The sequence below is a fragment of the Bacillus rossius genome, chromosome 1, assembly GCF_032445375.1.
Source record: "Bacillus rossius redtenbacheri isolate Brsri chromosome 1, Brsri_v3, whole genome shotgun sequence".
NCBI classification, from domain to species: Eukaryota; Metazoa; Arthropoda; class Insecta; order Phasmatodea; family Bacillidae; genus Bacillus; species Bacillus rossius.
This window is the reverse complement of record NC_086330.1, coordinates 116,801,996-116,829,381: the sequence shown is the minus strand read 5'-3', so window position 1 is coordinate 116,829,381 and position 27,386 is coordinate 116,801,996. Positions and strand designations below refer to the sequence as shown.

The following is a 27,386-nucleotide window of genomic DNA, read 5'->3' as shown; positions in this document are numbered from 1 at the left end:
AAGTCATTCCAATGTCGTCATGTCCGTCAGCTCTCAAAATGGTCTCCGTCGAAAAAAAACACTGACACATACACACACAAAAAAAAACACACACAAGCACACGCCTACTGCTAGGACTACTTTCTACCAGAGCTGTACACAAGTTTGCATTCTAGATAAAAAAAAACAAAATGAGAACTTTTAAATAATAACCAAATTTCAAAGATAAAATATTAACATTTTTGTAAATGTACTCGTGTTATTTGCGGTTCCTAAATAAATTAAAATAAGAAATACAAGATAAAATTAATATTATAAATTAGATTTTAAATACTTAATTTTGTAAAAAATATTACAAGGCATCATTTAAAAAAAATACCATGTGCAAACAATAGTTAGTTCCAGCAGAGTGACCACCACCTGCAATGGAGACCCAGTGGTCGGGCAGAGGCTGCATGAGGGACGGCAGGCGGGACGGAGGGCCGTGCATCTGCACACTGCAGTTGGGCCGCCGCGGCTGGATGCAGTCCCCGCCCAGGCTGCTCGGCGAGACACTGTCCACCAGCGAGCGGTACGTGGAGCCTGCCAGCGAGTAGTACGCGCTGTGGCGAGAGTTGGCCGAGTAGTAGCTGTCCAGCCTCTGGCGGGGGTGCTCATCGCTCTCCAGGTCCACGTCGTCTGCAAACTGACGGCCCTGCGTCACCTTCAAGCCGGTGGTCACCTCAATTTCTTCACTTTTTTTAAATATTCATTATTTTAGGAGTTTCACAAGTTGTGTAAGAGAAATGATGAATAATATGTTTAGCTCTAATATTGTTATAAATATTTTTTGAAGTGAAATTCTTTGCTGAGTGGGTAACTATTTTTGAGCATTACAAAAATTCAGATCACATGAGGGGAAATAGCTACGTACATGGTGGGGGAACAGATAGAGGAGAGACGTAGAAATGACGCAGCATACTTGCGCTCTCGCGCTCTGCCGCTCTCGCGAACCTTAACGTGCGCGGTTGTTTCTTGGGGGTGAACGTAGCGCTATCCCCACTCTGGGGCCGTTGGTGATTGCTGGAGCAGCCTTGAGCGGGCTCCACGTGGCGGCGTGCAGCTCAGGTTGAATCCTAGGGATCCGCCTGTGCCTGACGCCACCCCGACTTTAGGGAGTATTTGGGCAGAGGGCAACACAACGGGGTTTGAGCTTATTGTTGTGCACCATGCCACAAGACATATTCAAAAGAAAATATTGTTATTTCATGTATGTACTATTAATTTAATTACATACTTGTGTAGATTAGCATTTTTTTAAACTGTTACGTGAGTATTGTTTTAGCTGTGTAAAAATATATTTCTGCTGGTATAATGCTTTTCACGCTTTAGTTTAACATTGGTAATTATTTGTCATTATTATTATTTGATTAACAAAATCACACACCATATTATAGTTACGAGCTCATAAGTGTGTAAATTTGTTATGCTCAACTACGAGGCATGAATATTTCTCAATCAGAGTGTAACTATGGGTAACTGTGGCTCAACAAAGTAGCATTGAGCTAAGTCTTATTCATATGGCATGTTGTCATTTTCACATGCCAGATACCTACCTCAAACTACACACGTCTATTTGGATAATTAGTTAAGCTGCATAAACTACCTAATTATCAGCAAGCTTCAAGTTTAAGAATTATTTAAAATTAAAGTTAATTTTAAACGTACTAGAAAAACATTTTTCGTTAACCCCCCCCCCCCCCCCCCCCCCCCCCCCAAAGAATTTACAATTTATTTATTTGTGTGGAAAAGTATTTCATTTGAGATCATACCTGCATCCTTACTATTCTCAATTATTATCTCTTCTTCTATTAAAAAAATATTAGTAATTTATCTCTATAACTAATACGCAAAAAGTTTCACTACTGTCGCACGTGGACTCCACGCACATTTTTTTTTTTTTTTTTTTTTTTAAACTGTCAATTGTTCGAGGCAAGCTGACTGAGTTACTTGATTTAACATAATAATGTTGGATTTAGCACATTGACTCACGAATCGGCTGATTTCTGCTTGTTTTCTGTTTTTGTGTTTGCATCTTTTCTGTCCATTCATGAGGTTTCCCTTTGGCATACAGTGTAAATCAGCAATGGTGTTATGTCCAATAAACCTTTTAAATCAATTCTCTCCATTGCAAGAATCATTCAAAGAATGTAATAATTATTTTGCTCGTTTATGTTGCCTGCCATAAAAAAACCTCAACAATAGACGACAAATGTGAATGTGAATACAAATGTTCTCCATGTATGTATGTATTCACATTTGTTGTCCATTCCCGTGAGTTATTTTTAATGAGAATCAGCATAAATAGGCAATGGGTGTATGTATTTCCAAAGTATTATAATGATAAATCAAGCTTCCCCATTGCAAGAATCATTCAAATTCCTGCTAGGAGTGCTAAATAAAGCCACAGATGTCAACAAGCCAGTGGCTTATCCCACTGACATTAGGTATGTATATATTGTCTGTGTTTCACACAACCTGTAGCCAGTTTACTAACTTGGTCTGTTTCTGCATTCTATGCACATATCAGCTCATTATTTAATAAATACAGTAAAACCCTGTTAAGATGTTTTTTCAAGGGACTGGATTATAAAAACTTTTTAACAGGGAAAACTTCTTAAAAGGAAAATACATGTTCAAATTCAGTTGCTACATAAAAACAAATTTTACTCAAATGAAATACTGTATTAACTCAAAATTTACACTTACATATTATTATCGCCAGATTGCTGAAAATGTATACAAGAATCAGTCAACATAATCATTTAAACTGAATTTAATTCAATAACCACAATAAAATTTATCAAAACAACACTAGCACAAAAAACAGTAACATTTACATAGGGAAAATGGAACAGCCTCTCGGTCTATACAAATGCAAGCAGATGATTTGTCAAAAAATTCACTTGTAACAGAGTGTGGCGTGTGGCACAGGTTTTGACGGTCATTTGGAGTACAAATTATTTCATTATCTTTTGGAATAACATAAATTTTTAAAAATTAATGATAAATAGAATTTAAAGATAAACATTATTTTATTTTTTTCACAAACACTGAAAGTTATATGCGAGAAACATCTATTAACGCGAACGTTATGAATGGGAAAAATTAACATAGGGATATATAGAAGTGATCAAGGGAATAATTTTTTGAACTTAATAAGTGGGAAAAATTATTATGCAAGAACATCTTAAGCGAGTTTTACTATATTAACCTGCAACAAATTTTAAAGTGACATTACTTCATAAAATTAATAAAATATCTGTTGTATACTTTTTGACGATAAGCTGTTAAAAGTCTAATTCTTAAAATTTTGTCTACCTAACCAAAGCTACAGGCTGACATTACTAACCTCAAATTAAATTATTAATTTTTTCATAGAGAAGCGTTTAATCACGCCAGGAAGAAATCAGCAGCATTGACTTTCAATGTATAAAGTTTTGATTCTGAAAATATAATTCTAATCTTGTAAAGGTGGCCAAATGCTGAAAATTAAACTAACAACTAATCATACAGACAATTTCAGGCAATATATTTTTTTTCTTTCACAAAAATGTCGGACAAGAAGTACAATGTTTCATATAAATATTAAATATAATTAGCTGAAAGGAGCCTGTTACGTTGTATGTGTGGCCCGGCTACACACACAGAGAAACGTAACAAAACAAAGACAAGCAATGTTCTTTAGGAATTTTTCATTACGATGGTTGCGTTCTACGTTATTTGGAAATAAAAGAGTTTATTAAATTACCTTTGTTTATTTCTTCCAAAAAAAAAATGTTTTTTTTTCATCGTTACATGGCCTCAGTACACAATTTTACAAATAATTTAGTTAGAAAACTTAGTTACTTGCACAGTTTTCTGTCTTTTCTTAAACAAGTTTTTACGATGTCTTTGAATTTTGATAGGATGAGGTCCAAATACATACCACAACACCATACATTTTGCCGTTGACGGTTGAGGAGTCTTGTCACTCGCCAAAAAAAATATACTTTAGTAATGTCCCTTGGTTAACTACATAACTCAAGGTACCGTCGATAGCGGACCGTAATCACACGAAGTTGGGCCGATGCCGACGCCTAGGGCCTAAATTTCTAATTAATTAGTCCGAAAAAATAAAGAACTTAAGTTAAAAAAATACGGCCTGGCCACAGCCCCTAGGCGTTAAATTGTCCCTTAGTAACTTTCCATTCTTTGTCGTGACTTGCAGATGACGCGACAGGGTTCGACAACGATCGAGCAACAAGTGACTCGGTCGACGAGATTACCTTCCCTTGAAAAGGTGAAAATAAGGGAGGCAACCCCGTGGGCCAACTGACCAATCAGAGTACAGAATTCAGAAACATGACCATATAAGGAAATCCGGACGGGCGCATCATTCCATGCCAGGGCTTGCCCTGATTGGCTGGCTAGTGGTAGCCTCTAGAGACCCTTCCAGACGGTCGCTACAGCTGTGCGTCCACGTGACGCGTAAATCCCAAACACGCATTTACAAGGTGAAAAATAACTTTCTGGCGCCAGGGTGTTGCGCCTGTCCGCTCTTCCTTCTGTACCTTCCAGACTATTCTCGAAATATTACACTAGCAATATCCAATAGAATTGAAAATTACCCAACAAATTTAAATACAATGTTCAAAATTTAGTAATCAAAGTTTAAATTCATACCGTATTAGAAATTTTAGTTTAAAATGATGTCCTGTAAAATTATAGTCTACACGGCTTTAAACAAAACAATTACTGAAATTAATTATCAAATATCCAAATTAATTATTATGAACTGGAGTTAACCCTCAAATTAATAATTAAGTATCTCAAGGAAATCAGTATTTTAAGGCTTTCCATGAAATTTAACCAAAGTAATTAATAACAATTCTTAACAGCTCTGAACAATTATCCTTATCTACATATTAAATTATTATTATCCTTCATATCAAAGTTATTCTTAATCAATATTCTTATGACCCAAAAAAATATATGTATATAACAAATCCTCATTGTGCAATGCTACAAGCCAAACACCTTTAACTACAAGGATTTAGGTAGAATTTGATCTGTATGATTTTCGGAATAACGATTTACCAATCGCAGCAGGGGGTGTTTGTTAGGTACCTGGCTAGAAGTTTCTAGTGTGAGGGAGTCTGTTGCTTGGACTTCACACTCGTCCTTTCCTTGTGGATGGCAGTTGATGTTGTCGTGAAAACTAATGCTGTTGTGGACCGGCGTGAACGGCGACTCTGGAAAGATCTGCTTAGTTTTGCTGCCAGAATCCACCATCTGACTCGTGCTCCTCTTCAGGTTCCCGCTCGCCTTCACTCCTACTGTGAAATCCTGCAACCGGTAGCCATCCAGGGGCAAGAAGTACAGCTTCCCCCGGTAAGTCCGCAAGCCTGCCAGAAAACCACTGTCCATTAGTCATAAAGTAACTGTTTGCATTTTATTAATTTAAAGTCCACATGTTACATAACACAATATGAGTTTCACATAGGTACTCATGTCAAAAACAAAAATAATCATTAAAAATTTATACATTGCCCAAAGGCTCTGCCTACTTGGCACAAAATATATCTGTTTTACTGTGAATGTTTAATGTTTTAAATACAATTTTTTTTATATGAAACTACCACACGTATTCACAATCAGTTTTTCACACAAAAATTCATTAAGACTGCTATGCTAGGAGGCTACTTTCTAGAATTTGTCATTTGGTAGACATTTACGTGAAGCCCTAAGGCTCAATCTCACACATATGGTTTTTTTTTTTTTTTTTTCATTTTTCATCATTACTTTTATTGAAGGGCTATTTTTCCCCAAATTAACTTGATACCTCCCATTTAATGTTCTGTCACAAAAATATTTTTTTAGCAAATATTCAATATGTATAGTAAAATTAGTGTATAAAGTAGCACAAGTGATAATAATTATACCTAAAGATTTACACAACCTATTACAACCACTACATTACAACAATAACTGTTGAAAAAATTTGTGACAAAACAACAAATGCAAGGGAGGTAGGTATCCAGTTAAAATTTTAAAAATAACCCTTCAATAAAAGCAATGATGTCATCCAGCCGAAGGCCACCCAAAGCCCGACCTGCACCCGCCAGTATCCGACCCCGTTAACGGAACGCACCCCTAGCCATGGCCCACCTGAGTCAGGCGAGCCTCTGAGGACCAGGTAGAACCAAGGGCCATGTCTTAATTAATTAAACACCTCGATCCCAGTTCATTAACAATCAAACATAATTTAATAGTAACTTCAATATTAATTAAAACCCCCGCCCAAGGAAAGTGTGAAGCAGGAGTGCTCGAGTCACTCACGTGTGAACTTGCCATAATGAGTTTGTGAGTGCCTCATTTTTGCCGCCTTCAGCCTTAATTAATTATAGTGTTAACATAAATATTACCTCCCCATTTTTTATGTATAACTAGCCACTGGAGCAGTCAGCAAGCGACGAACAGTCTCTGAACATTTAAACTTAATTTACACAAATTAATTAACCGTAGTTATTAAAGACCATCTGCCAATCAGATTAATTAAGAATAATTAATGTATGAATTTAGAGCTGCTCTCAGCTTATTATTATTGAAATAAATTCCGAATAACAGAACTTTAGAAACTTTGGCGCGAGAGAACGCTGAGACCTTCCCTCGCGCCAAGGGCAAACGCCAGTACCGAGCGACTCGCGGACCGGGGCGGATGTGCGTTCCACGGGGAGTCATCACCCTTTGTTCCACACTGAGCAGTACTTCTAGTAATTATAGTCATCAACCCAAACCTATTTTCTTCGTTTACGTAAACTCCCCGTGCGTCCCCGGTTCTTTTACGGTGTAGGGCCTAACCCAGCCGCTTAACTTTAAACTCCCCGTACGAGACATTACGCGGGGTAGTTCACCTTACGGCACGGGCCAACTCCCGCTACCGATCAACTTTTATTCAATGTCGAGTGCACAGGCACCGACGACAGCTACGTGTAAAGCTTTGCATCTAATTTAACTGCGGGCCGCGGTTCACACAGGTGAATACGGGCAAAATTAGCAATTTTCGGGATTGGCAGTCTCCAATAAACCTCTTCCTTAACCTCGGCTGGCGTGAGGGCTTAAACTAGTGACAGTGCATCAGAGCACTCATTTTTAACCGAGTGTAATTTTGTAGGGTAATTCCTTGTATGCTGTGCAAGTGTAATGTAAGTGTAATTGCGACTGTAATTGTCCAGCTGATTAAACGACCACTCCGCACGCTCAGTGCGCGACGTGTCATCGACAGTACAAATCTCGAGTTCGTGTTTGTTATTGTATTGAGACTCCCTATCCCAGCTAGGAATCAGTGTATTATGCTGCAGAGGGCCTGTGATGTGATACCAGCTAGGGACCCCTCCAACCACGAACTTCGCCGATGGTCCTAGAGGGCCACGCAGGGGCAACGCACCCACGAAACCCAAATTTGGTTAGATGCTGAGCTAACCTGGCACCCTCCCAGAACACGATTAGAATCAGAACCAGTTTTCCCGCTAGGATACACGTCCAGTCTCGAACACGAGAACCCGGACGGCGGCATTAATGATAAAAAAAATTAACTTACTGTGAAACAGAGCATTATATGACAAAAAGATTTTTCCCCTGCTGTACAGTAGAACCTTGATTAACCAGCATAATGGGAGTAATGTCAGCACAGATAGGCGAAAATCATAGATAATTTTGTTAAGTAATTTATACAAGACAAATGTACAAGTATAACTAACATTAATTATTAATTTTTAAAAATATGTATGACTAAAATTATTTGTGATGAGTGTAAGTGTGCAGAGTTCCACGAAGGGCGGGAAACGATTCTAGGACTAGCATTTCTTCTCACAGGCAGTTCTAGTCTGTTTCTTTGTCTGTTCCTTTCTACTTTTAATACATAGTTTTTAGTTTTACTCCTTTCTTGTCCCTTCCCTAATGAATTACACTTCATGGGCTTGGTTCTCTTCCCCCTCCCCTCCCAAATGTTTAATTTTAATTGAGAATCTGGTAAACCAAATGCCTGGTTAATCGGGTCACGGATAATCTTAGTTATACTGTATCTAAAAACCTTCTAGCTCAATATCTACAAACAACCCAAGGTGTTACACACGATCCACCAATAAAATTACAAGTCCAATGCTTATGTTTTAAGTGCTATAGTTTCAGGCCACACGGTCAAAGTACTGCACACCAGCACACTGCCTTGGACCGGGAACAGATGTTGCCCTCAGCGCTTCCTGGTTGGTCCAAACAATTAGCTTACCTATAAGCCTCGCAACACTCCAAACTGTAAACCTCTGCCCACCAATTGCTCTGAGTCTTTCCGATTCAATGTCAATATCAGAGATGAAACCCCATCCAACAGACAAAAATGAGAACATAATCTGAAAAGAAAAAATAACTCTCTTAGTATTAAAGTTTTGACACACACATGGTACACAAACATGTCCTTGAACAACATTGAAACCAGCAATCTACTTTTCTTGTTTGGTCAAAATAGTAATAATGTTAATCATTCTACCACATCGCAACTAGGGGAGAAGAAAGAGAGGGGAGGGGTGAACCTACATAAAATTTTCTAATGGGATACTAAATTCCAAACAACTTTGCAGGATATATTTTAACAAGTGTTTGTTGTACGAAATTCAAAAACTTAGTATTATTTATGAAGTACTTCTTGCAAAGACACTTGTTTTCATTACTTGTACAACATACCAATGGTGGTGTCACGGTTTAACGACACAATTTTCTTTATTAAGTTCTCATATTACAGAAAAAAATATTTATTATTTTCTTAAATAAACACAGTTGTACTGCAAAAACCTGATAAATGTTTTCCTATGTACATATTTTATAAATAATAATTTACAATTATAAATTTGGCTTGTGCGATCATTTTTTTTTAAATTAAATTCCACATTTAATATCACAATATTCACATAAATAAAATATTTTCATATCATATTTTAACACACAGTTATGTTTTTTAATGTTTGACAGGAGTCCAAGAAAAATTCATCCAATTTACAGTAAAGAGAAAAATAGTGGAATTACATTGGAACCATAATAAAGAAGTGTAAAATGGAGAAAAAAGTATAATTTTAAGTTTGAAAATTGTTTTGTTGACCTAACTGATTATAAACATAAAATTTTAAACTTTTTAAATCACAATCCTGATTATTTTTTAAATATAAATATGATCTATCAGTTAAATAAAAAAATGATCTAACAATAACGTTACAGAAAACAAATCTAAATTTCTCAATAAATCATCTTAGCCTTATGTATTTTACATTATTTTCAATACTTTTTTCTTTGTGAATGAGTACCACAGAGTGTAGGCCTACTTCTTGGTAACAAATAATTTTAAAAAAATATTTAATTTGATATGTTAACTCAAATATCAATTAATTATTCATGATACTGAATATCAAATTATTCAAGAATATCAAATACTTTATTACTTGCAAACCCCTATAGTAAATAAGTTTGGGCACGTGACTTGAAGGAACTGAATCAACATGCGACTATTCATATAACTTGATAAACAGCAACCTCAAGTGCAGATGTACTTGCACTCGTACACAAGCTCTGTTATCATCACTGACATTTCCTTATCTGTATGCACTCTGGTCAAAAAAGACTCTACCCTTCTGTTCCACCGTCACGATACAAAAACATTGACAATGATGTTTTTAATAATGATAACCAGCCTTTTTATCTTCCTCAGACTCAATCGATTACATAATACCTTTTTCTCTACTATGTCATCACCAATTCTTCAGATTTCAAAAAACTTTGGTTAAACTATTCTACTGAACTTACTTTCGGGAGAGGCTACTGAACTCATGGAAATGTGCACTGGACGAGTTAAGATGTTCTATGGATGGAGGCTTCCTAGTCCAACCCTGCCCGGAGTTAGGCACAACTTGTGATGTCCAAAAGTGGCCTTGGGACTAGCAGGACTTAAATATCTAAGAAATTTCATAACATGGTTCTCTAACATTTTATTCATATCCATATTTAAAAATATTGTAGAAGCCAACAGATGTATAAATATTTATAGTTTTACCGAAAGAAACTTTTGTGAAAAAAATATTTCTTGATTTATCCAGGACTGCTATTGCTGAGTGGGTGTTGGAATTTATGTATCCAAAATCAGGGACAAGCGTGACATATGCCACACAGATAAGGTCTTCTAACACTATCAAATTATTTGTCATATTTTTTCATATTAGACTTGAACAAAAAAATATCATTACCAGTGACAATACTGAAATGTCATCATCTGGATGGCAGTAATTATTATCATCAAAGGTTTTAAATATTTACAGATTTTTAATGGTTTCAAATGTAATAAAAAACAAATAAGAAATAACTAGCAGAAATGTAAGTACTGATTTATAACTTTCAAAAGGAAATAAATTACATTTAGGAGGAATATGTGTAATTTAATTGCTAGATAAAAAATTTGGTATCCATTTTAAATGGCTCAAGGGAATCTGGCATTGCATATTGATAATAATCAAAATAAACAGCTTAACATGTATAAATAAAAATTGTTTCACAATATTTGTTAAATGTACAGATAAAAACCAAACTAAAATTCGATGGAAAAATGTTTATAATAATTTTTTGAAGTCACCAGTTTAAAAGAATATATAACTATTAATAATTCAAAGTGAAGATTTGTATATTTATAACTGAGATGATAAACAAATGTATATGGTGATGTGTGCAATTATTAAAAATATAAACATAATTACATTTGAACAATAACTTCTTGTTAGTTTAAGATTTTATTGAGGTATTAGACTTCTGAGTGTGAGATACTCATTTGAAGAGTCTGTTCGACTACTTCAAATATTATTTCATCAAACAATTTTAAACATTCATAATTTTAATAAAACTGCAGTTGGTTGAATTATTTTTGACAGTAAATTTGGCAGTGTGAGACTGACTGTCAGCTTCCATTTTCGAAAATACAGTTCACACAAGTTTTGCACTCTACTGCTTTGTTTAAGTTATGTGCATTAGCATTACACTCAAGCATACCATAAGCATAACATAGGTTAGCTTAAACTTTAAAAATCATTTAAAAATGTCAATTTTTAACTTTTACAATGGAATTTAGAAACTGAGATCTACATACCTGTGTTTTTGTCTCAACGCGCACTAAATCCATCGGTCTTGGTTTGCCTTTGACAATGTTCAATGATGAAATCAGAACTGGATTCTGATCATATGGCTCACTGAAACATTTTACATTTAGTTAAATAGGGGAACAGGTGATTTTTTTAAAAACATAACTAAAATATGTAAAATTAGTTCACATAATTAAACTCAATGTTGTACTATAAGTTAAGCACATCTGTCACTTTTTTTAAATATTCATTCGTAATGTAAAATTATTTATATATGGATTAAAGATTTACATAGCAATCCTGCCTACATTTGGTGTTAAAAGCTGATACAAAATACAATGGACTTCTTTATCACTTGTGCCAGTGGACCGACGCCCCTTCCCAGGGGGCCATTCTGATATTTTGCTGTCTAATGTGGACATGGTCAGCCCGGTTGAAATTTCTCTCGCCTGCAGTCACGTCCCGAGTTTGTAATTTTAATTCCCTGCACGACCAAAACTGCATAGAGCAGCTTCTGGGCTGCAAGCTGCTACTTCTCAGAGAGCTGCTGAGAGAAGTAAGTCTGGTCACGAATACGTATTAGGTTCTCTCCTCGAAAAGCACGTCATGGACGCTTGTTCTCAGCGTCGTTGCACTTTTGCTCCCCCCCTCCTCTTTCGGTTCTAAGAATTCGCCTAAGGCCAATGACAGGTCAGAAACCCCAGCAGACAGCGACCGTCTCCCAGGATGCCTTGCATAAAAAATATGTGTGTGCCAAGATGGACCACCCCGCGACACCTAGCGGCAAACTCGCTAACCACCCAGCCAACTTACCCTGTAGGCCGCCAGAGTGTAGCACTAGACTGCGCCCTTTAACCCTTGGTTTAAGCAGACGCCTTGGGCGAGTCGATTCTTTTTTATTTCAGACAGCCCCCAACAGGTAGCGCTAAAGTCGACGCAATGCTACCAGCTTCGAGACTTCAATCAGAGTTTTTTTTTTATGGCCCTCACTCGGGGAACTTCGGGACCTTTCGGTCCGGACTCCCAGTCCTCCCCTCCACTTTTGATTCAAGTTTTACTTTTAATTACGAGACGCGTTTCTCCGCGGGACACTTCGCGCCGCGACTGCAGACGGACCGTTTGATTATCGGCGAGTCGACGAGACTCTGCAAAACTTCCATCCGGCCGCAACCGACTATGTAGTCGCCTAAATGAGGGATGCTATCCCTATAATCTTTTTCAAGTAGTTTAGTCCGTCTGCGTAGTATAAAATGTAATAGTTATTTTTTATCTTTTAATTTTTTTGTGAAATTAGAAAACGACCGCGCCCAGCCGCATATTCGCGGGATCCAGTTCCTGGCTGGCGACGCATCTGTAAATAGAAGTCAACTTCCCTGTCTGGTGAGTGAAAATCCGGCCTTTTCCCCCCCCCATTCCCGTTTGTTGGCCTTTTGCGCCGACGGTGTAGGACTGTCTGGAAGCAAGTCTAATTCGTTTTGAATTTGATTTGGGTTTCAGACAGGGTCGAAGTGCTGGAGAGACAAATTGCTCCGAGCTCGTGGTCCTGCACCTCCACTGCGGGTCACGTTAGAAGAGAGGTTTCTGCGACCCGACGTTATTTTTTGAAGACCCGGGTGGTAATGTGAAATCAACATCCCCCCCCCCCCCCCCACTTTCTAGCTACGAACTACATTAATCGAATGAATAGCCTACCAGCGAACAGTGCCTTCCTCAAGAATCTGTAAAATCGAGGAAACTCATATATATATGTAATTGTTAGGACATTCAAATTTGGTGCAATTTTTAAATTTTTGACTATGTAATAATTTTTGGTTAAGGTGTAATATGTATTATTTAAAATAATCCTGGGGCGCCCCCCTTTAACTTTGTTAATTACTAAGATTTTTATTGTCAGGTTTGAATAATATGAAAACAGAATTCATTATTTACATTTTTAAATAAAACAGGGAACCTATAGACCAAGCTACTTGTGTAGTGTTAAGTTATTTATGATATACCTTCTTCCCGTAGACGATCCACCAGCTCCCCAGTTGCTTGTGTCAGGGAGTTCCAAATTATCTTGTTCTCCACCTCGTGCCACCTCTGGTCAATAACTTAATTTTTCTTATTTTTCTTACCCAGCAGTTTCCAAGGCTCTTTTTAATTAATTTAAAATAATTTAATTTTGTGGCACGAGGGGCGTCACAAGACCTACACAACATTTGGGAAACAGTTGTGCTGCCACAACTGCTTGTGGCGGGTTTCCTCTCACGGGAGCTTGGTGTCACACACCATCTTGATTTTTAATTTTAATTTTATTGTCAATACTGTCTAATATTTTAAACATATATTAACTAAGATGAACACAATGGATGTAAAAATTCATGCTAGTTTTAATAATTATAAACACTTGCACAACTTTTTACACCCATTATTCCACACTTAGTGAATAGTATATGTGGGAAATATTAATGACAGAACAACATTTGCAGAGGAAGGTTTGTGTTAAAATTACAGAAATAGCTCTTAAATATTAGTAATGACAAGAAAATGAAAAAGAAACTGACATTGCATGTGAAACTGAGCCTTAAGCATAGCACGCAGTGCTGGAGCATGCAAGGCTCTTCTGCTGCAGCAGTGCATCTACAGACCTACATCATGACCCCGGCAGAAGTCACCAGGTGCAAGAAGAGACTGGACTGGAGTGGAAACCAACAATACAGGAGTAGTAAACAGATTAAAACTAACACTCGCCATCACAGCCATGAGCTTTCTTATTGAAGTCTGAATTTCATACACCAAACCAAGCGTTTAATTGGTAATGTTTTCTACAAAGTTTTCCAGCAAAAGCTAACAAAATTGCATGCTCTACTAAGGCTGGATTTTAATCCTGTTATACTCACTCATTAGCATAGCTGATGGACTTTGCTAAACCATTTCCTGAACCACCAGGAATCACACCGATAGGAATTTCGAGAAGGGCCTGTTTCCAGTCCTCACGCTCCAGCATGCCATTCAAAACCTGAACACATGCATTAAATTGCATATCAACACAGGTAGAAATCTTGCATAAAATATGTATGCTACTACACAAAAGTTTGCACTTTAAATACTTATGCTAGCAAAGTTATTAACGATTTTCATGGTACAGCTTTAAGTTGAATTAGCCTTCCAGTACCTTGCTATACTTTTAAATTCTACATCTATTGTTGGCTGAAATCGATAATGTGGATGAGGCTAAGGTAGGCACTACGAGTATCGTTAAGTCTCAATTGGTAAGAAAAATATATTTGGCTCTTGCTGTTCAAGTTATTGTTCCCGGAAAAGTCATCGAGATAAAAACAAAGGCCCTGCAGGCAAATAAGTTTGTTGGGGCCTATCTCTATTATCTAAAGTCAAAGTTTTCAATATCCACAATTTAAAAAATATATTTAAAAAAAAAAGGTAAATGTTACTGTGGTCATAACTGTAAATGTGAGCTGTAAGTATCGCATAACTTATGAGGTTTCATACAAGTTCTATTAAAAGTATGGAAACTCAAATGAGGGTCATGAGTGAAATCTCAACACCTCAGCATGTCTCAAATTAATGAGCACCGAGTCGGTCCCATAGCTTTAGGCCCATGTGCATAACAGCTTGACTTAAGAGACTACAGAACAAACGCACATCTACAATTTAGCCTCAAACAATTAAATAAGAAATAATTAATCCCAATATTTACCTCATGTGCTATCATGTAAAGTCTAAAATAATTTTTAATTTGGAATTACAGTACTACTTACCTCCTTAGTATTTTATAAATTGACTGGGAAAACAAGTACAGTAAAACCTTGTTTATCCGGCCCTCATTGATCCGGATCAGATTTATAGACATTTTATTTAATGCTCACACAAAAATTTTTAACTGCGGTAGCAAGAACGTAACTATGAGTACACCAAATATTAATTTCTTAAATTGATTCAAAGTACAGTTCCTGCATAGATGGTAATATGATGGTAATAAAATGCTTTTTGTTGAGTTTAAGAAAGCACACCGACAAACAACATGGCATACTTGGAACGTCAGCCCAACATCGCTCCAGCTGAGCTATTAATGCTAAAGCGTTTGCGACACTGTTCACCATTCAAACGCCATACATATTTGAAACAGAAGTGGGAAAATTCATTTTTTTATGAAATGATTAGAAAAGTTAATTTTATATTTTTTTAATGTCTTGTAAACAATATAGGGTATGTAAACTATGTATTTGTTGTGTTTTCACTTCTTTAATAGAACATCAACTAATAACATGTTTGACTAATACACATTTATATGGATTGCTCTCCTCTTTCCATCACACTCACTGTCCTCTATCTTCATGATGACCGACTCTGCCATCTACAACTTCTTGCCATAGATGCTAACATAATATATCACAAAACCTCCCCTTTTATAACAAAGACATCCACACTCTTTTAACATATTACTACAATCTAGAAACAGTGCAAAAGTTCGAGCAGTCATCAGTTTGGTGAGTCGTGTTATTTGATACTCACTAGTCTTTGTATCTTGCTGACACTTTAACCTCACATCCACTTTTTGTACGTCCTGACCCTTACCACTCGTCAGAGCTGGTGGGCCCTCTCCCTGCTGCACTCTTGACCCTGCTCCCTGCGACTCTCCTCCTGCCACGACTTCTGCTGGGAACCCCCTGAACTCATCATCAGAGTCCAGACTGGACCCTCTCCTATGCACCTCAGGAGCAAGACTGGACGGTCACAAGTGATGGGAGTTCCTCCGCATGTGCTGGCCATCTTGATCACGGACAACATATAATCTCTGAGTCGAAGACTTTTGTACGATTTCTGCGGGTTCCCACTGATTGTCTCGATATAACAAGACCCTGTCTTGGTGCTCGAACTCGGTTGCCTTTCTTGCGCGTTGATCATACCAATGCTTGGTCTTCGCTTGCCTGTTACGCAGTTCTTCTGCTACCTTTCCCTGCACTTATGGTTGTAGTAACTGCTGCCTCATTGGTAGTTTCATTCTTACCTGGTGACTCATTAGCAACTGTACTGGTGATAGGCCTACTGCCATTAGAGGAGTAACATGACAGGTAGATCACTAGATGAATCCAAACACCTCCTCAGCATGTTCTTAGTAATCTGCACTGCTCGTCCTGCCAGACCATTCGATTATGGGTAGTGGGGACTTGCCGTCACTATTTCGAAGTCCCAACTCATTGCGAACTGCCTGTATTTATAGGAGTTAAATGACATATTGCCTGACACAATGAGCTTTGGCACACCGTGAGTGACAAACTCAGATTTCAGTCCTCTTATGACTTCACTGGCTTGCTTATTTGCTACTGGTACTATTTCAATCCACTTTGAATAGTAGTCAACAACAATCATATAGCTGTTGCCCCCATAGTCACAAAGATCAACACCAAGTTTCTCAAACGGTAAGTCTGGAATGTTGTGAGACATGAGTGGTTCCGCTTTGTTCTGGTTTCTGAATTTTTGACATATGAAACACCTATTTACAAACCTTTCAATGTCTTCCGCCATTTTTGGTCAATACAGTACTTGCCTGGCTCTTGCTTTGGTTCTTTATATACGTAAGTGGCCCTCATGGTAGCTTCTGCTGCCTCATTGCCACTGTTACTACAATGTGATTATTCAAGCACACTAGATCCTTGTCGAGGTGCAAGCAATTCCTTTGGACAAAGTACATTTGAGCTTACGGGCTGACATGATGCTTGTGTTCAGGCAACCCTGTCTGACAGTACCTCATAACCTCATACAGAGCTGTATCCTTAGCGGTTTCCCGCCTGAACTCATCCTTTCTAGTAGCCGACACCTGACTTATATCACTCACACTCACTAGGTGAACCATTTCTGAAGACAAATCTTCATCTGCATGTTCCACTTCTGGCAAATACGCCCTTGATAGTAAGTCTGCTACATGCATAAGTTTGCCTGGAAGATACTCTACCAACAGCATGTATTGTAACAACCTGATCTTCATCTATTGAAGTCTAACAGAATACACATGTGCTACACTTTTCTTAAACACTGGAAGAGGGCCAACCAGCTTTATTAAGTCTCTTACAAACAAGTCAAAAGGCTCAAACAAATTTGTACCGTTCAACTACAATATTTTTCACAGGGTTACAATAATGTTCAAATGCTTGCAAAACCTTTTAAAAATCCCTACGGTATTCCGCTGGAAGGTCAAATGTGTTGAATAACTCAACAGCCTCATCTCCTATGAGGTTTAACCACATCGCCGCCATGACTGCCCACGGTTTGGACTCATATTCGGTCACCAGCATAAAAATATAAAAGTTATGTTTGAACCGCGAAAGTGTTCACACAAGTTTCCATCTAGAAGCAGCGCCGACGGTGGTTTGAACGATTCCATCACGCCCGAACGTGTATAACCTGTAGAAACACCACCAAGGTCACATTGCAAACAGTCTGCGACGAACTACCGACTGCGCCATGTTGGTTTTCACTTCTTTTATCAGACATCAACTTTTTGACGTCGACCCAAGTGTCTCCCCAGCTCATAAAGACCGTTATGCTGCACCAACCCCTGATCCACTCCTGCCCCATGCAGTGTGTTGAGTGTTATTGTATTTACTTGTTTAATAATACATTACTACGGGACAACATGAACATACCTATATGTAATGAACTCTAGTGTTATTTATGTAATATTTGGCAGTGATCGACATCGGCGATGGTAAGCTGCACGTGGGTCGGCAAGGGTGATGTACTCTGAACAGCGTCGTACCAGCACGACGTCGCAATCTATAGGTCTGGCACGGACTCGCAACGAGGTGCCGCACGAGTACGCGCCCCTGTTTGAGGAGGTGTTGGAGCAGCAGCCGCAGGTGTTTGCAGAGGCGGAACTCGTGCGACGCACTATGTACGCCGAGCATAATAACCCGACTCGACCACATGCCCTTATCTTTGTGAAACCATTTGAGTTCAGAAGAGGTGAGCGGCGGGTCATACAGGAACAAATCAAAGACATGTTACGTGATGGAGTCATAGAACTTAGCGAGTCACCGTACAATAACAACATAGTTATGGCAAAAAAAATGGTTCGCTAAGGTTCTGTGAACTTTAAGCCCATTAATTCTGTGTCTGTTCCTGCCCCGCCACCACTGATCAACATAGCCGATGCCCTGGCTGGCCTAGGGAAGGCCAAAATTTTCACTTCACTTGACCTAAAGTCCGGATACTGGAAGGCGCCAGTCCGCCCGGAGGACCGCCCCAAGACGGCGTTCACCACTCCCGACGGTCGCAGGTTCCAGTTCTGCGCCATGCTGTTCGGGCTAATGGACGCTCCTGCGATGTTTCAGACCATGATGGTCCGCATCCTGGACGGGTTTGTTGGCGGCTTCGTCACAGCCTACCGGAATGATGTGATTGTCTGGTCTGACATGTGGGAGGAACCGGCGAAAGGTTTTGTACATAGTCTTGGAGGGGCTGGCCAGACACAGATTAAACAGCAATCCACGTAAGTGCCATGTCGGAGCGGCAGAGCTGCAGTTTCTGGGGCACCTTGTCAGTGCGGACGGGTGCCGGCCGCTACCCGAGCACCTGGACTAGATTGCGGCCAAGCCAGTACCCAAGACACGTAAACAATTGCAACTCATGGGGCTGCTGAATTGGCTTAGGTCGTTTATCCCAGACTTCGCCACAGTGACGGCACCGATGACCGACCTACTATCGCCAAAGATGAAGAACCAGTGGACGGAGGCGGCGGACCGTGCGCTGACCGCGGTCAAGGGTTTGTTCCGCGACTGTCGTACCTTGGCGAGGCTGACCCCGGACGAGCCCCTGTACCTGCAGACTGACGCCAGTCAAGTGGGTATGGGGCCGTACTGTACCAAGTCGGGCCCGACAACGAGCGGTGCGTGATCGAGTACGCCAGCGCGAAGTTCAGCCCGGCCGCGCAGAGGTACGATGTAAACAAGCAGGAATGCTTGGCCGTGGTGTGGGCGATGGCCGCTACAGGCACCATGTGGAAGGTCGTAAATTCACCCTGTGCATTCACAGTGCCTGAAGTGGCTCAATACCATGCAAGGACGAAAGTCCAAGTTTGTGCGGTGGGCCATAACACTGCAGAATTACGACTTCCAGGTGGAGCATGTCCCGGGAAAAGCTAATCAGTTAGTCGACGAGCTCTCCCGACACACAGACACGACAGTAGAATACGAGGACGAGGGCAGTTGGGACGACCTTGTACCACCAGGGGGCGGGGAACACGCCGCCACGGACGTCAACACGCCCGCAGTACTGTACGCTACTGCGCAGCCTGTGCCGGAGGCAAATCCAGGGCCAGTTGATACTCTACACGACCTTGTGCAGGCCGTAAAGAGGACCCAGGTTGGGGACACAGACACCCTGACAATAATGGATTCATGTAGTAGAGAGTTCTCGCAGTTCCAGCACTGCGTGGACGGGGTCGTGCAGACCCGGAGTTCAGGGGCCATGGGGATCTGGTGTACGCATGTGCTGAAGGAAGCACGAGCAGCCGTGCTTACTTTTTTCCACGATCACAGCTTATCGGGACACCCCGGGGCTGACCAGACGATAGAGGGGGTGCACAGGACGTTCCACTGGCCGGGTGTGACGCGCGACGTCCATGAATACGTCCGCCAATGCCAGATGTGTCAACCTCTAAAAACGGAGATCAGACGGGGAGAAGCAACAGCGACCCCGCCGGCTACAGCAGCCGTTCCAGACGGTAGCACTTGACATCATGGGACAGTATCCGTGGACAGCCAAGGGGAAACGGTTCCTGGTAGTGATTGATCTGTTCACGCACTGGGTGGAAACGTACCCGGTTTCCAATGTGAGATCGGGTACACTGGTGGCGCTGTTGGAGGGGGAGGTATCCCCGGTTTGGCTATCTGCTGTGATTTTAAGTGACAACGGGGGACAGTCCAGAGGTGCCCGATGACAGGCAGCATGCAGGACATGGGGGATCGAGCACCACATTACCCCCACGTACCACCCCCACGCCAACCCAACCGAGAGACGGAACCAGGAGGTCAAGGCTCAACTCCGTCTCCGGTTGGGGAACGATTACACAAAGTGGGATGTGCACGTACCAAACCTGCTGTACTGCCTTAGACGTCGTGCCAACGCCGCTACTGGGTACTCACCAGCAGAGCTGGTTCAGGGTCAGAACCTGCCCTGCCGGCCGAGTGCCGGGTGGTCGCCGCGGCGACGGAGGGGTGCTGGGGGAGGCACTCAGAACAGAGCTGTCAGTGGTCCGAACCAAGGCAGGTCATCCGCAAGTTCAGACCCACGACATACCTGGTAGACACCGAGCGGACGACCTGCGAAAATACATAGGGACGACCTTCAGCAGGCAGGAGGAGACCAGCTGGAGTCCGGGACGACAGGGCCGCGGGGTGGGTCAAAGGAGACCAGGGGGCTGGCGCAGTCCGGGGACCAGGTGGAGGAAACGCCACGTAGGGGTGAACTGGAGAGAGGTGGCGGGGGCCGATGTTGGGCGCAGCGAGCCGCGGATGCCGAGTCACACAGGAGCCAGGCGTGAGCTTTCGCCGAGTAGACAGGGGACACGAGCCCCGGGAAGGAGCAAGAGAGGAGCCCGCAGGCTAGTGGAGGAGGGGTGGCTTGCGTAAGGGGGCGGGGCCAAAGTCCGGTTTCATCGCAACACGGAAAAGCGGAGCATGTGTCGTGTCGGGGGAAGCAGAGGTCGGAAGAGGAACCCGACATAGGGCGGTCACTGGAAGTGACAGGTGATAAGGATAGGGGTACGGAGGTACCGGAGTCGGGAGAAAGGAACTTGGTAGCATGGCAGTCAAGCCACGACCTGGCTGGGAAAGGGCGAGAAGTAAGAGTCACTGAGCCGGAATCGAACGAAGACACGGAGTCTTTAGGGGACTGGTATAGTCCCATCTGGCCAGTGGACATCGGCCTAACCAACTCGAGTTTTACGGTTTCGGTTACTGAACCTGTACTCGGAGGGAGAGGAGTCGGACGATAGTGGGTCGGTCCAGGGGAGAAGGAACCCGCCACGTCGACGGCCGGCACCCGAACAGACGTGTTGTCTGGCGAGCCCAGCTAGATGGGGACACGACAACACAGAGGTACAGGTGGGGAAATTAATAGACACGTCATGCGACGTGGAGGACGAAGATGTCCAGGGACCAATGACATCAGGGGAAGGGCTGGGGTCGGCAGCACAGGGGGACGAGACTGGGAGGCCTTCCCGGACACGGAAGGAGCCGGCCTACCTAAAAGACTATGAGTACCATGCCTTAAAGGCTCATACAACCACACGTGGGGAGAAGCCACGTATAAGCGTAATTAACCTGTTGCCCTGGTTCGCCCGACGTGTGACGCCGACAGGACACCCCTAGGACGGCCAGCCGGCATGCAGCCCGTACGAGAGTGGAACCTGTTGTAAATATGTTCATTGTAGAAGGGCTTTGGCGCACAGAGCAGTCTCGTTGAGGGAGGGGCGGGGGGGGGGGGCATTTTGACGTCAACCCAAGTGTCTCCCCTGCTCATAAAGACCATTATGCCGTGCCAACCCCTGATCCACTCCTGCCCCATGCAGTGTGTTGAGTGTTATTGTGTTTATATGTTTAATAAAACATTACCACGGGACAACATGAACATACATATATGTAATGAACTCTAGTGTTATTAATGTAATATTTTGTTTGTAGTAATAATTAGATGTTTTTCATAAATATGTCGAATATTTGTACAACATTGTACACTGGGCAACGAAGCAGAGGCCAACATCCGGAAGCACCCGAGTGCTGCGCGTGTCGCGGGGTGGGGGGTGGGGGGTGGGGGGACGGGCGTACGAGGGGTGACACACGGCAAGGGGGCAGTGGGCATCTGGCGAGAGGACGACGCGGACGTGCGCAGAGGGCCGGGTCAGATAGCAGAGACTGGTGAGATCAAGCATAAGTGGGAATACAGCGAACTACTTAGCACAATCAGGGATCTATTTGTCAGGCCCAAGTAACGAGTGGCCGCTGAGACGAGTTGAGAACCTGCGAGACGTACGCGAGTAGACACTGCTGAGGGCGATGTAGATTCAGGATTGCGTGTTGTACATCACGAATCATATCTGTAAATATTCATAATTGTAAATAATGGTTTCAGTGTCAAGACATTGTGTGTATCATCGAGCGTGTCACCACAGCAGCGGGGCAGACATAACGCCTCAGTTGCCAACATCTTAACGTAACTTCATCCCGACTATCAACGAGAGGGGGCAATAGCTAGTCAATCTGATGAACATATCACTAGATCACAGGGCAGCCCGCACTAGGCGCCTGCCCACCGAAACATGTGCAGCCGAGCATCACTCAGTGGGTGCACGGTGTTGTGCCTCAGGTAGCCCCATGTAAAGAGACTGTGTGAGGAGTTAATTAAAAAACTGTACCCGAACCTGCAAACTTTTACTAGTAGTGCGGATAGGATTTTTTTTTCCCCCGCCACAAGGCCTGAACCCCGACTACTACAAACTAATTACATGTTTGACTAATACACATTTAAATGAATTTCTCTCCTCTTTCCATCACACTCAGTGACTATCTTAACTGACTCTGCCATCTACAACTTCCTGCCATAGATGCTAACATAACATATCACAACAGTAATTTTGTTAAAAACTTAAGTTTTTTATCATCTGTTTATTTAAGGATTTTGTTGTGCTTACTACCCATATTACCTGGATTATCCAGATTTTTTATTTTCCGGACTGACTGATTCCAGTTAGTCCGAAATCAAATGAAACACAATATACTGTAGATCTCAGCAGAGCGCATACATATAGTATCTGGGACATATAATTAAATAATTTCCTACTAACAGTCTCAAATCCAAGCCAGAAGTCAAAATAGCTAAAGTTTAAAAAAAAAATTATTATCTTGGTGTATAAATTCACTTGTGAAAAAAGCCAACCTTAAATAATTTCCTAGTGGAGAGCATTGGTTGGACTAGTCCACTAACTAACCAAATTAACATGCAGCAACTACCATTAATATTGAAATAATACTACACTGTTAACATGAAAATAAGCAGTGATTAAAATAATTAACCAAGCGATACTCATATCCATTTTATGCTCTACTATGATCAATTTAATATGGTTGAGCCCAATAATCTAAAAGCACACAAGCAAAACTGCAAATTTGATTTCCAATCTCATGCCATTTTGCCTCCACCGACACAGCATGAAGCTGACGTGCATATTTTTCATCTTTAACATTCATCTACTGGATCCCAATATTTTACAGCAGAGTTATAAAGATAAATGTGTTCCTGTTCTCTGCACCTGCCTACATCACAAAAATTTTTGATACCAGTTTTCTCACTTAAAATTTTTTTTTTTAAAAACTGTTCTAGCCATTTTTTGATGTCAATAAAAAATTTCAAACAGAAAAATGCTAGTGTGTGTGCTAAGACTTAAATGCTATTACTAAACAAATGCAATTCACTAAGCATGATTATTTTTCAAATTGTCTGTCAAAGCAGGCCATCTCAACTTTACACCAAGCAGCTACAAGCCCTTGCAAACTCTCAAGAACACCTTTTAAGGTTTTTTAAAATAAGCTGATGCTTTCATCATCAAATCCCACACCTAACCTTCATTCTGGAGACTGAACCAGTAATCTAGTAATATGTATGTATGTATGTATGTATGTATGTATGTATGCATGCATGTATGTATGTATGCATGTATGTATGCATATACACACATACATATATAAATAATTATGTATAGTAACATACATAAAAATAACAAATTTTTATCAAACTTAATAGTTATGATATTGTAACACACTGCAAAAAAAAACATAAAACTTGATCCAGATTATATAAAGGTCCATTGAACAGTCTATGTTGGACTCTTAACAAAAAAAATAACAAAGAAACTTGCCTCAAAAACAATACCATCTCCTCCAACAACAATAATGCCTCGCCACTGGTATATGTCTTTGAGGCGCACAAAGTCACGTGCATAGTTGGCATGTTTTGTGACGTACAAGTCAAAGGACATCTCTGCTTCGGCAAGGACAGGCACTACTCTCTGCTGGAACATCTCCCGTGCTCTACCAGGGCCACTCTTGGGATTCAGCAGAACAAGAAATTTCTTTTCATCTCCAGCAATAGCCTCTGAAACAGACAAGAACAGAAAAAAATTTACTACAGTTTAATCAAACTAAGAAGAATGTATACATCAAGTCTGCAAAGAAAATTATACAACCCTAGGATAAAATAATTATAAATTCTTGAGAAAAAAATCACGAGAGAATTATATTGTTATAGCACTTAATTAAAATTAAGTGGCACTTTTGTGCTACATATTTTTTGGTGACCATGCCTTTCAAAGGTATCATTATTCCATTAGACATCACTGGCTAATCAAATAAACTAATAATTCAATAGCAAATATCTAGTAATTTCTCACAAGACACCAATGTGTCGCGTACCCGCCTCCGTAGAATGCGTGGAGACGTGGCGGACGTCGCTCGGCCGTTTTCTAGTGTTGCCCGGCGCCAGCTCTCTCGCATAGAGCAGCCTCCTGCGGGGAGGCAGGGGTGGACCGTCTGGCCCGTGTAGCTGCCGAGGGACGTCGCGCGCTGGAGAAATGTGCGGTGCAGGCTAGTTGTGTTAGTCCACGTGTTTTGGCCCGCGGACACGCCAGATACAAAACAACACTCACGCACACGGTAAAGACAACGATAAAAGAGATTATACACACTATAGAACAGAATCCAAAAGCGATAATAGCGGCGAGTTTATGGAGCGTCTCGCGGCCGCGTCTAGCCTCGAAGGTGGCTCGCACGGGACTGGAGACCAGGACGCCGGCGCAATGCTCTCGCGCGCACGGAGCGGAAGTGACGTCATTCCCAAAGCCGCGGCGCGCTGCGGACAGGGCTGTGATCCGGGCTTTAACCCAGAGGGACGGAGGTACGACGTCAGATGCCCCCCCCTGGATAAGCCCGGGTCAATGCCGTCCGTGCTTCCACCCGAGGCAGCAGGATCGGGACGCCCTCTCCCACGGCGGTCGTTGGAGTTAGGGCCGCCTTTCTCGCCCCGTACTCACCGGGTTGTCTTACACAAACGCGTCCAGCTCCGAGCCTGTGACATAGTCTGCCAAGTAACGTGGGGCTCGCCGACGTCGCCGGTTGCGTCTCGGGGTCGTCTCAGCCGGCTCCTCGACTGTGACTCTGAACTCTGCATCGGCGAGGGAGGCACCATGTCCCCATCCACCTCGGGTGGGGGAGAGTGGCTCATCTGCCTCCTCCTCGTCCGGCTTGGTCACCAGAGGTTGTTCGCCCGCCGCATCGGCGCCCGCCTCGGGCATCCCGGTGATGTCATCGATCTGTGTCCGCGTCGTGCGTCTCCGACGGCGTCGCCTCGGACTTGTGGCCGAGCTTCCTGCTGTTTCCAGGGTCGCTGTTTCGGGGCTGGGGGTGGCATGGAACAGGCCCCGCATGCCTCGGGGTGTGATCGAGTCGTCGGAAGTAGGCGTTTCGTCCACTTCTACTAGGGTGACATCTTCAGAGACCAAATTTTCTCCTGGGACTGATGTTCTCCGTATGGTGTCTCGGTGCACTTTTCGCGCCCGCCATCCATCAAGGCGGACTAGGTAGGTGCTCCTACTTAGCCGCTTAAGGATCGGGTGTGGTCCCGACCATCTGGGGCTCAACCCGGCACTGTAGTTCTTCGGCGCGCTGGACAGAGGCTGCGTGCGCACGTATACCAGTTCTCCAGGTTGGAGTTCCGGTGGCATTCGGGTCGTCTGCGGTGTTATCTGGCGAGTATAGGCCCTCTGGTGTTCGAGCGCTGTTGTCATTTCTGCCTCTCGCCGTTGACGGCGCTCCTCTGGATCTTCTTCTTCATCTGCTACCCCGTGGGCTGTCCATTCTCCTGGCAAGGGCAAATTGTGGCCTTGGACCATTTCCGCCGGGGTCATTCCTGTGGCTGCATTGGTTCTGCGACGGATACAAAACAGAGCCTCTGCAAGATGGTTGTTCCACTTAGTATGGTCGCTACCCAGCCTTATGCGCATCTGGACTTTCAACTCTTGGTTTCGCCTTTCAGTCGGGTTGGCTCGGGGGTGGTAGGCAGGTGTGGTCCGGTGTTCGACGTGCCACGAGTTGCACATCTCCCGCCACTGCCTCCCGACGAATTGGCTGGCATTGTCCGTCAGCAGGTCTCTCGGGTAGCCCCAACGTGGGAAGAATTCAGTTTGCAATATTGTCCCAATGGTGTTGGCCCGTACATTGCTGGTGGGGTAAGCTTCTACCCAACGGGTAAAGAATTCGGTCACTACCACCAGGAATCTCTTGCCCCGGGCTGTGCGGGGATATGGCCCCATGACATCCAGCACGACGGACTGGAAAGGGGTAGTGGGAATGCGAGGCTGTTGTTGCTCTATCCCGTCGCTCCGCCGCGCTTTCCGCTCTTGACACATCTCACAAGTCCTCACGTACTCCCGCACGTCCCGGGCCATGCCGGGCCAGTGGTAGTGCTGACCGACCGCCCGCCGTGTTTGGTCTGCCCCAGGGTGTCCGGCCAGGTCGTGATCATGCATAAAGCGCAACACCGCTTCACGTGCCTCCGGTGGGACATAGGTGCGCCACTCCTGATCGGGTCCCAGTCCTCGTATGTAGAGCACACCGTCCCTCGTAGTCCAGGTCTCACATGGTTCCGCTATTTGCTTCGCGCGTCTGCGCTCAGCATCCTGAGAGGTGCATTGGGCATCGTGCACCCGACGTTTCAGCTCGACCATGTCCGCAGGAGGCGGGTCATCGTCTACACCTAGAGCAAGCAGGCGGCAGGTTGGGTCCCTTGGGTGGTGGTGATCCGTCTCACGGCCAGGTGGCAGTATCTCGTCCCAAGATACCTCGTCCTTCAGGCACGATCCCTCATCAGGGTCCCGTGACAGGGCATCCGGCAGCTCGTTTTCTACTCCTGGAACGTACTCCATAACGAAGTCGAACGACTGTAGAAACAGCGCCCACCTCACGAGTTTGCTTTTCCGCCCCTGGAGGGTCCGCAACCATGTGAGGCATTGGTTGTCCGTGCGCAATACAAATTGCCTACCCTCGAGGTGGGGACGGTATTTCTTCAGTGCCCATACCACAGCCAGGCACTCCTGTTCATTGCTGTGGTAATTCCGTTCCGCGCGGCCGAACTTGGCACTGGCGTAGTCGATTATGCACCTGTCCC

At 42.8% G+C, this 27,386-nt stretch overlaps 1 protein-coding gene across 1 annotated transcript in view; it reads right to left on the bottom strand.

The window, feature by feature from the left end:
- LOC134542923 (sphingosine kinase 1-like) overlaps positions 1-27,386 on the bottom strand; it is a 134,142-nt gene that overhangs the window by 7,232 nt on the left and 99,524 nt on the right. The window contains exons 2-7 of the mRNA XM_063387519.1: positions 24,085-24,320; positions 14,051-14,169; positions 11,177-11,276; positions 8,288-8,408; positions 5,128-5,405; positions 400-664 (exon numbers count right to left, since the gene is read on the bottom strand). Of these exons, the coding sequence (XP_063243589.1) occupies positions 400-664; positions 5,128-5,405; positions 8,288-8,408; positions 11,177-11,276; positions 14,051-14,169; positions 24,085-24,320 (1,119 nt within the window). The remainder of the gene's footprint in view (positions 1-399; positions 665-5,127; positions 5,406-8,287; positions 8,409-11,176; positions 11,277-14,050; positions 14,170-24,084; positions 24,321-27,386) is intronic.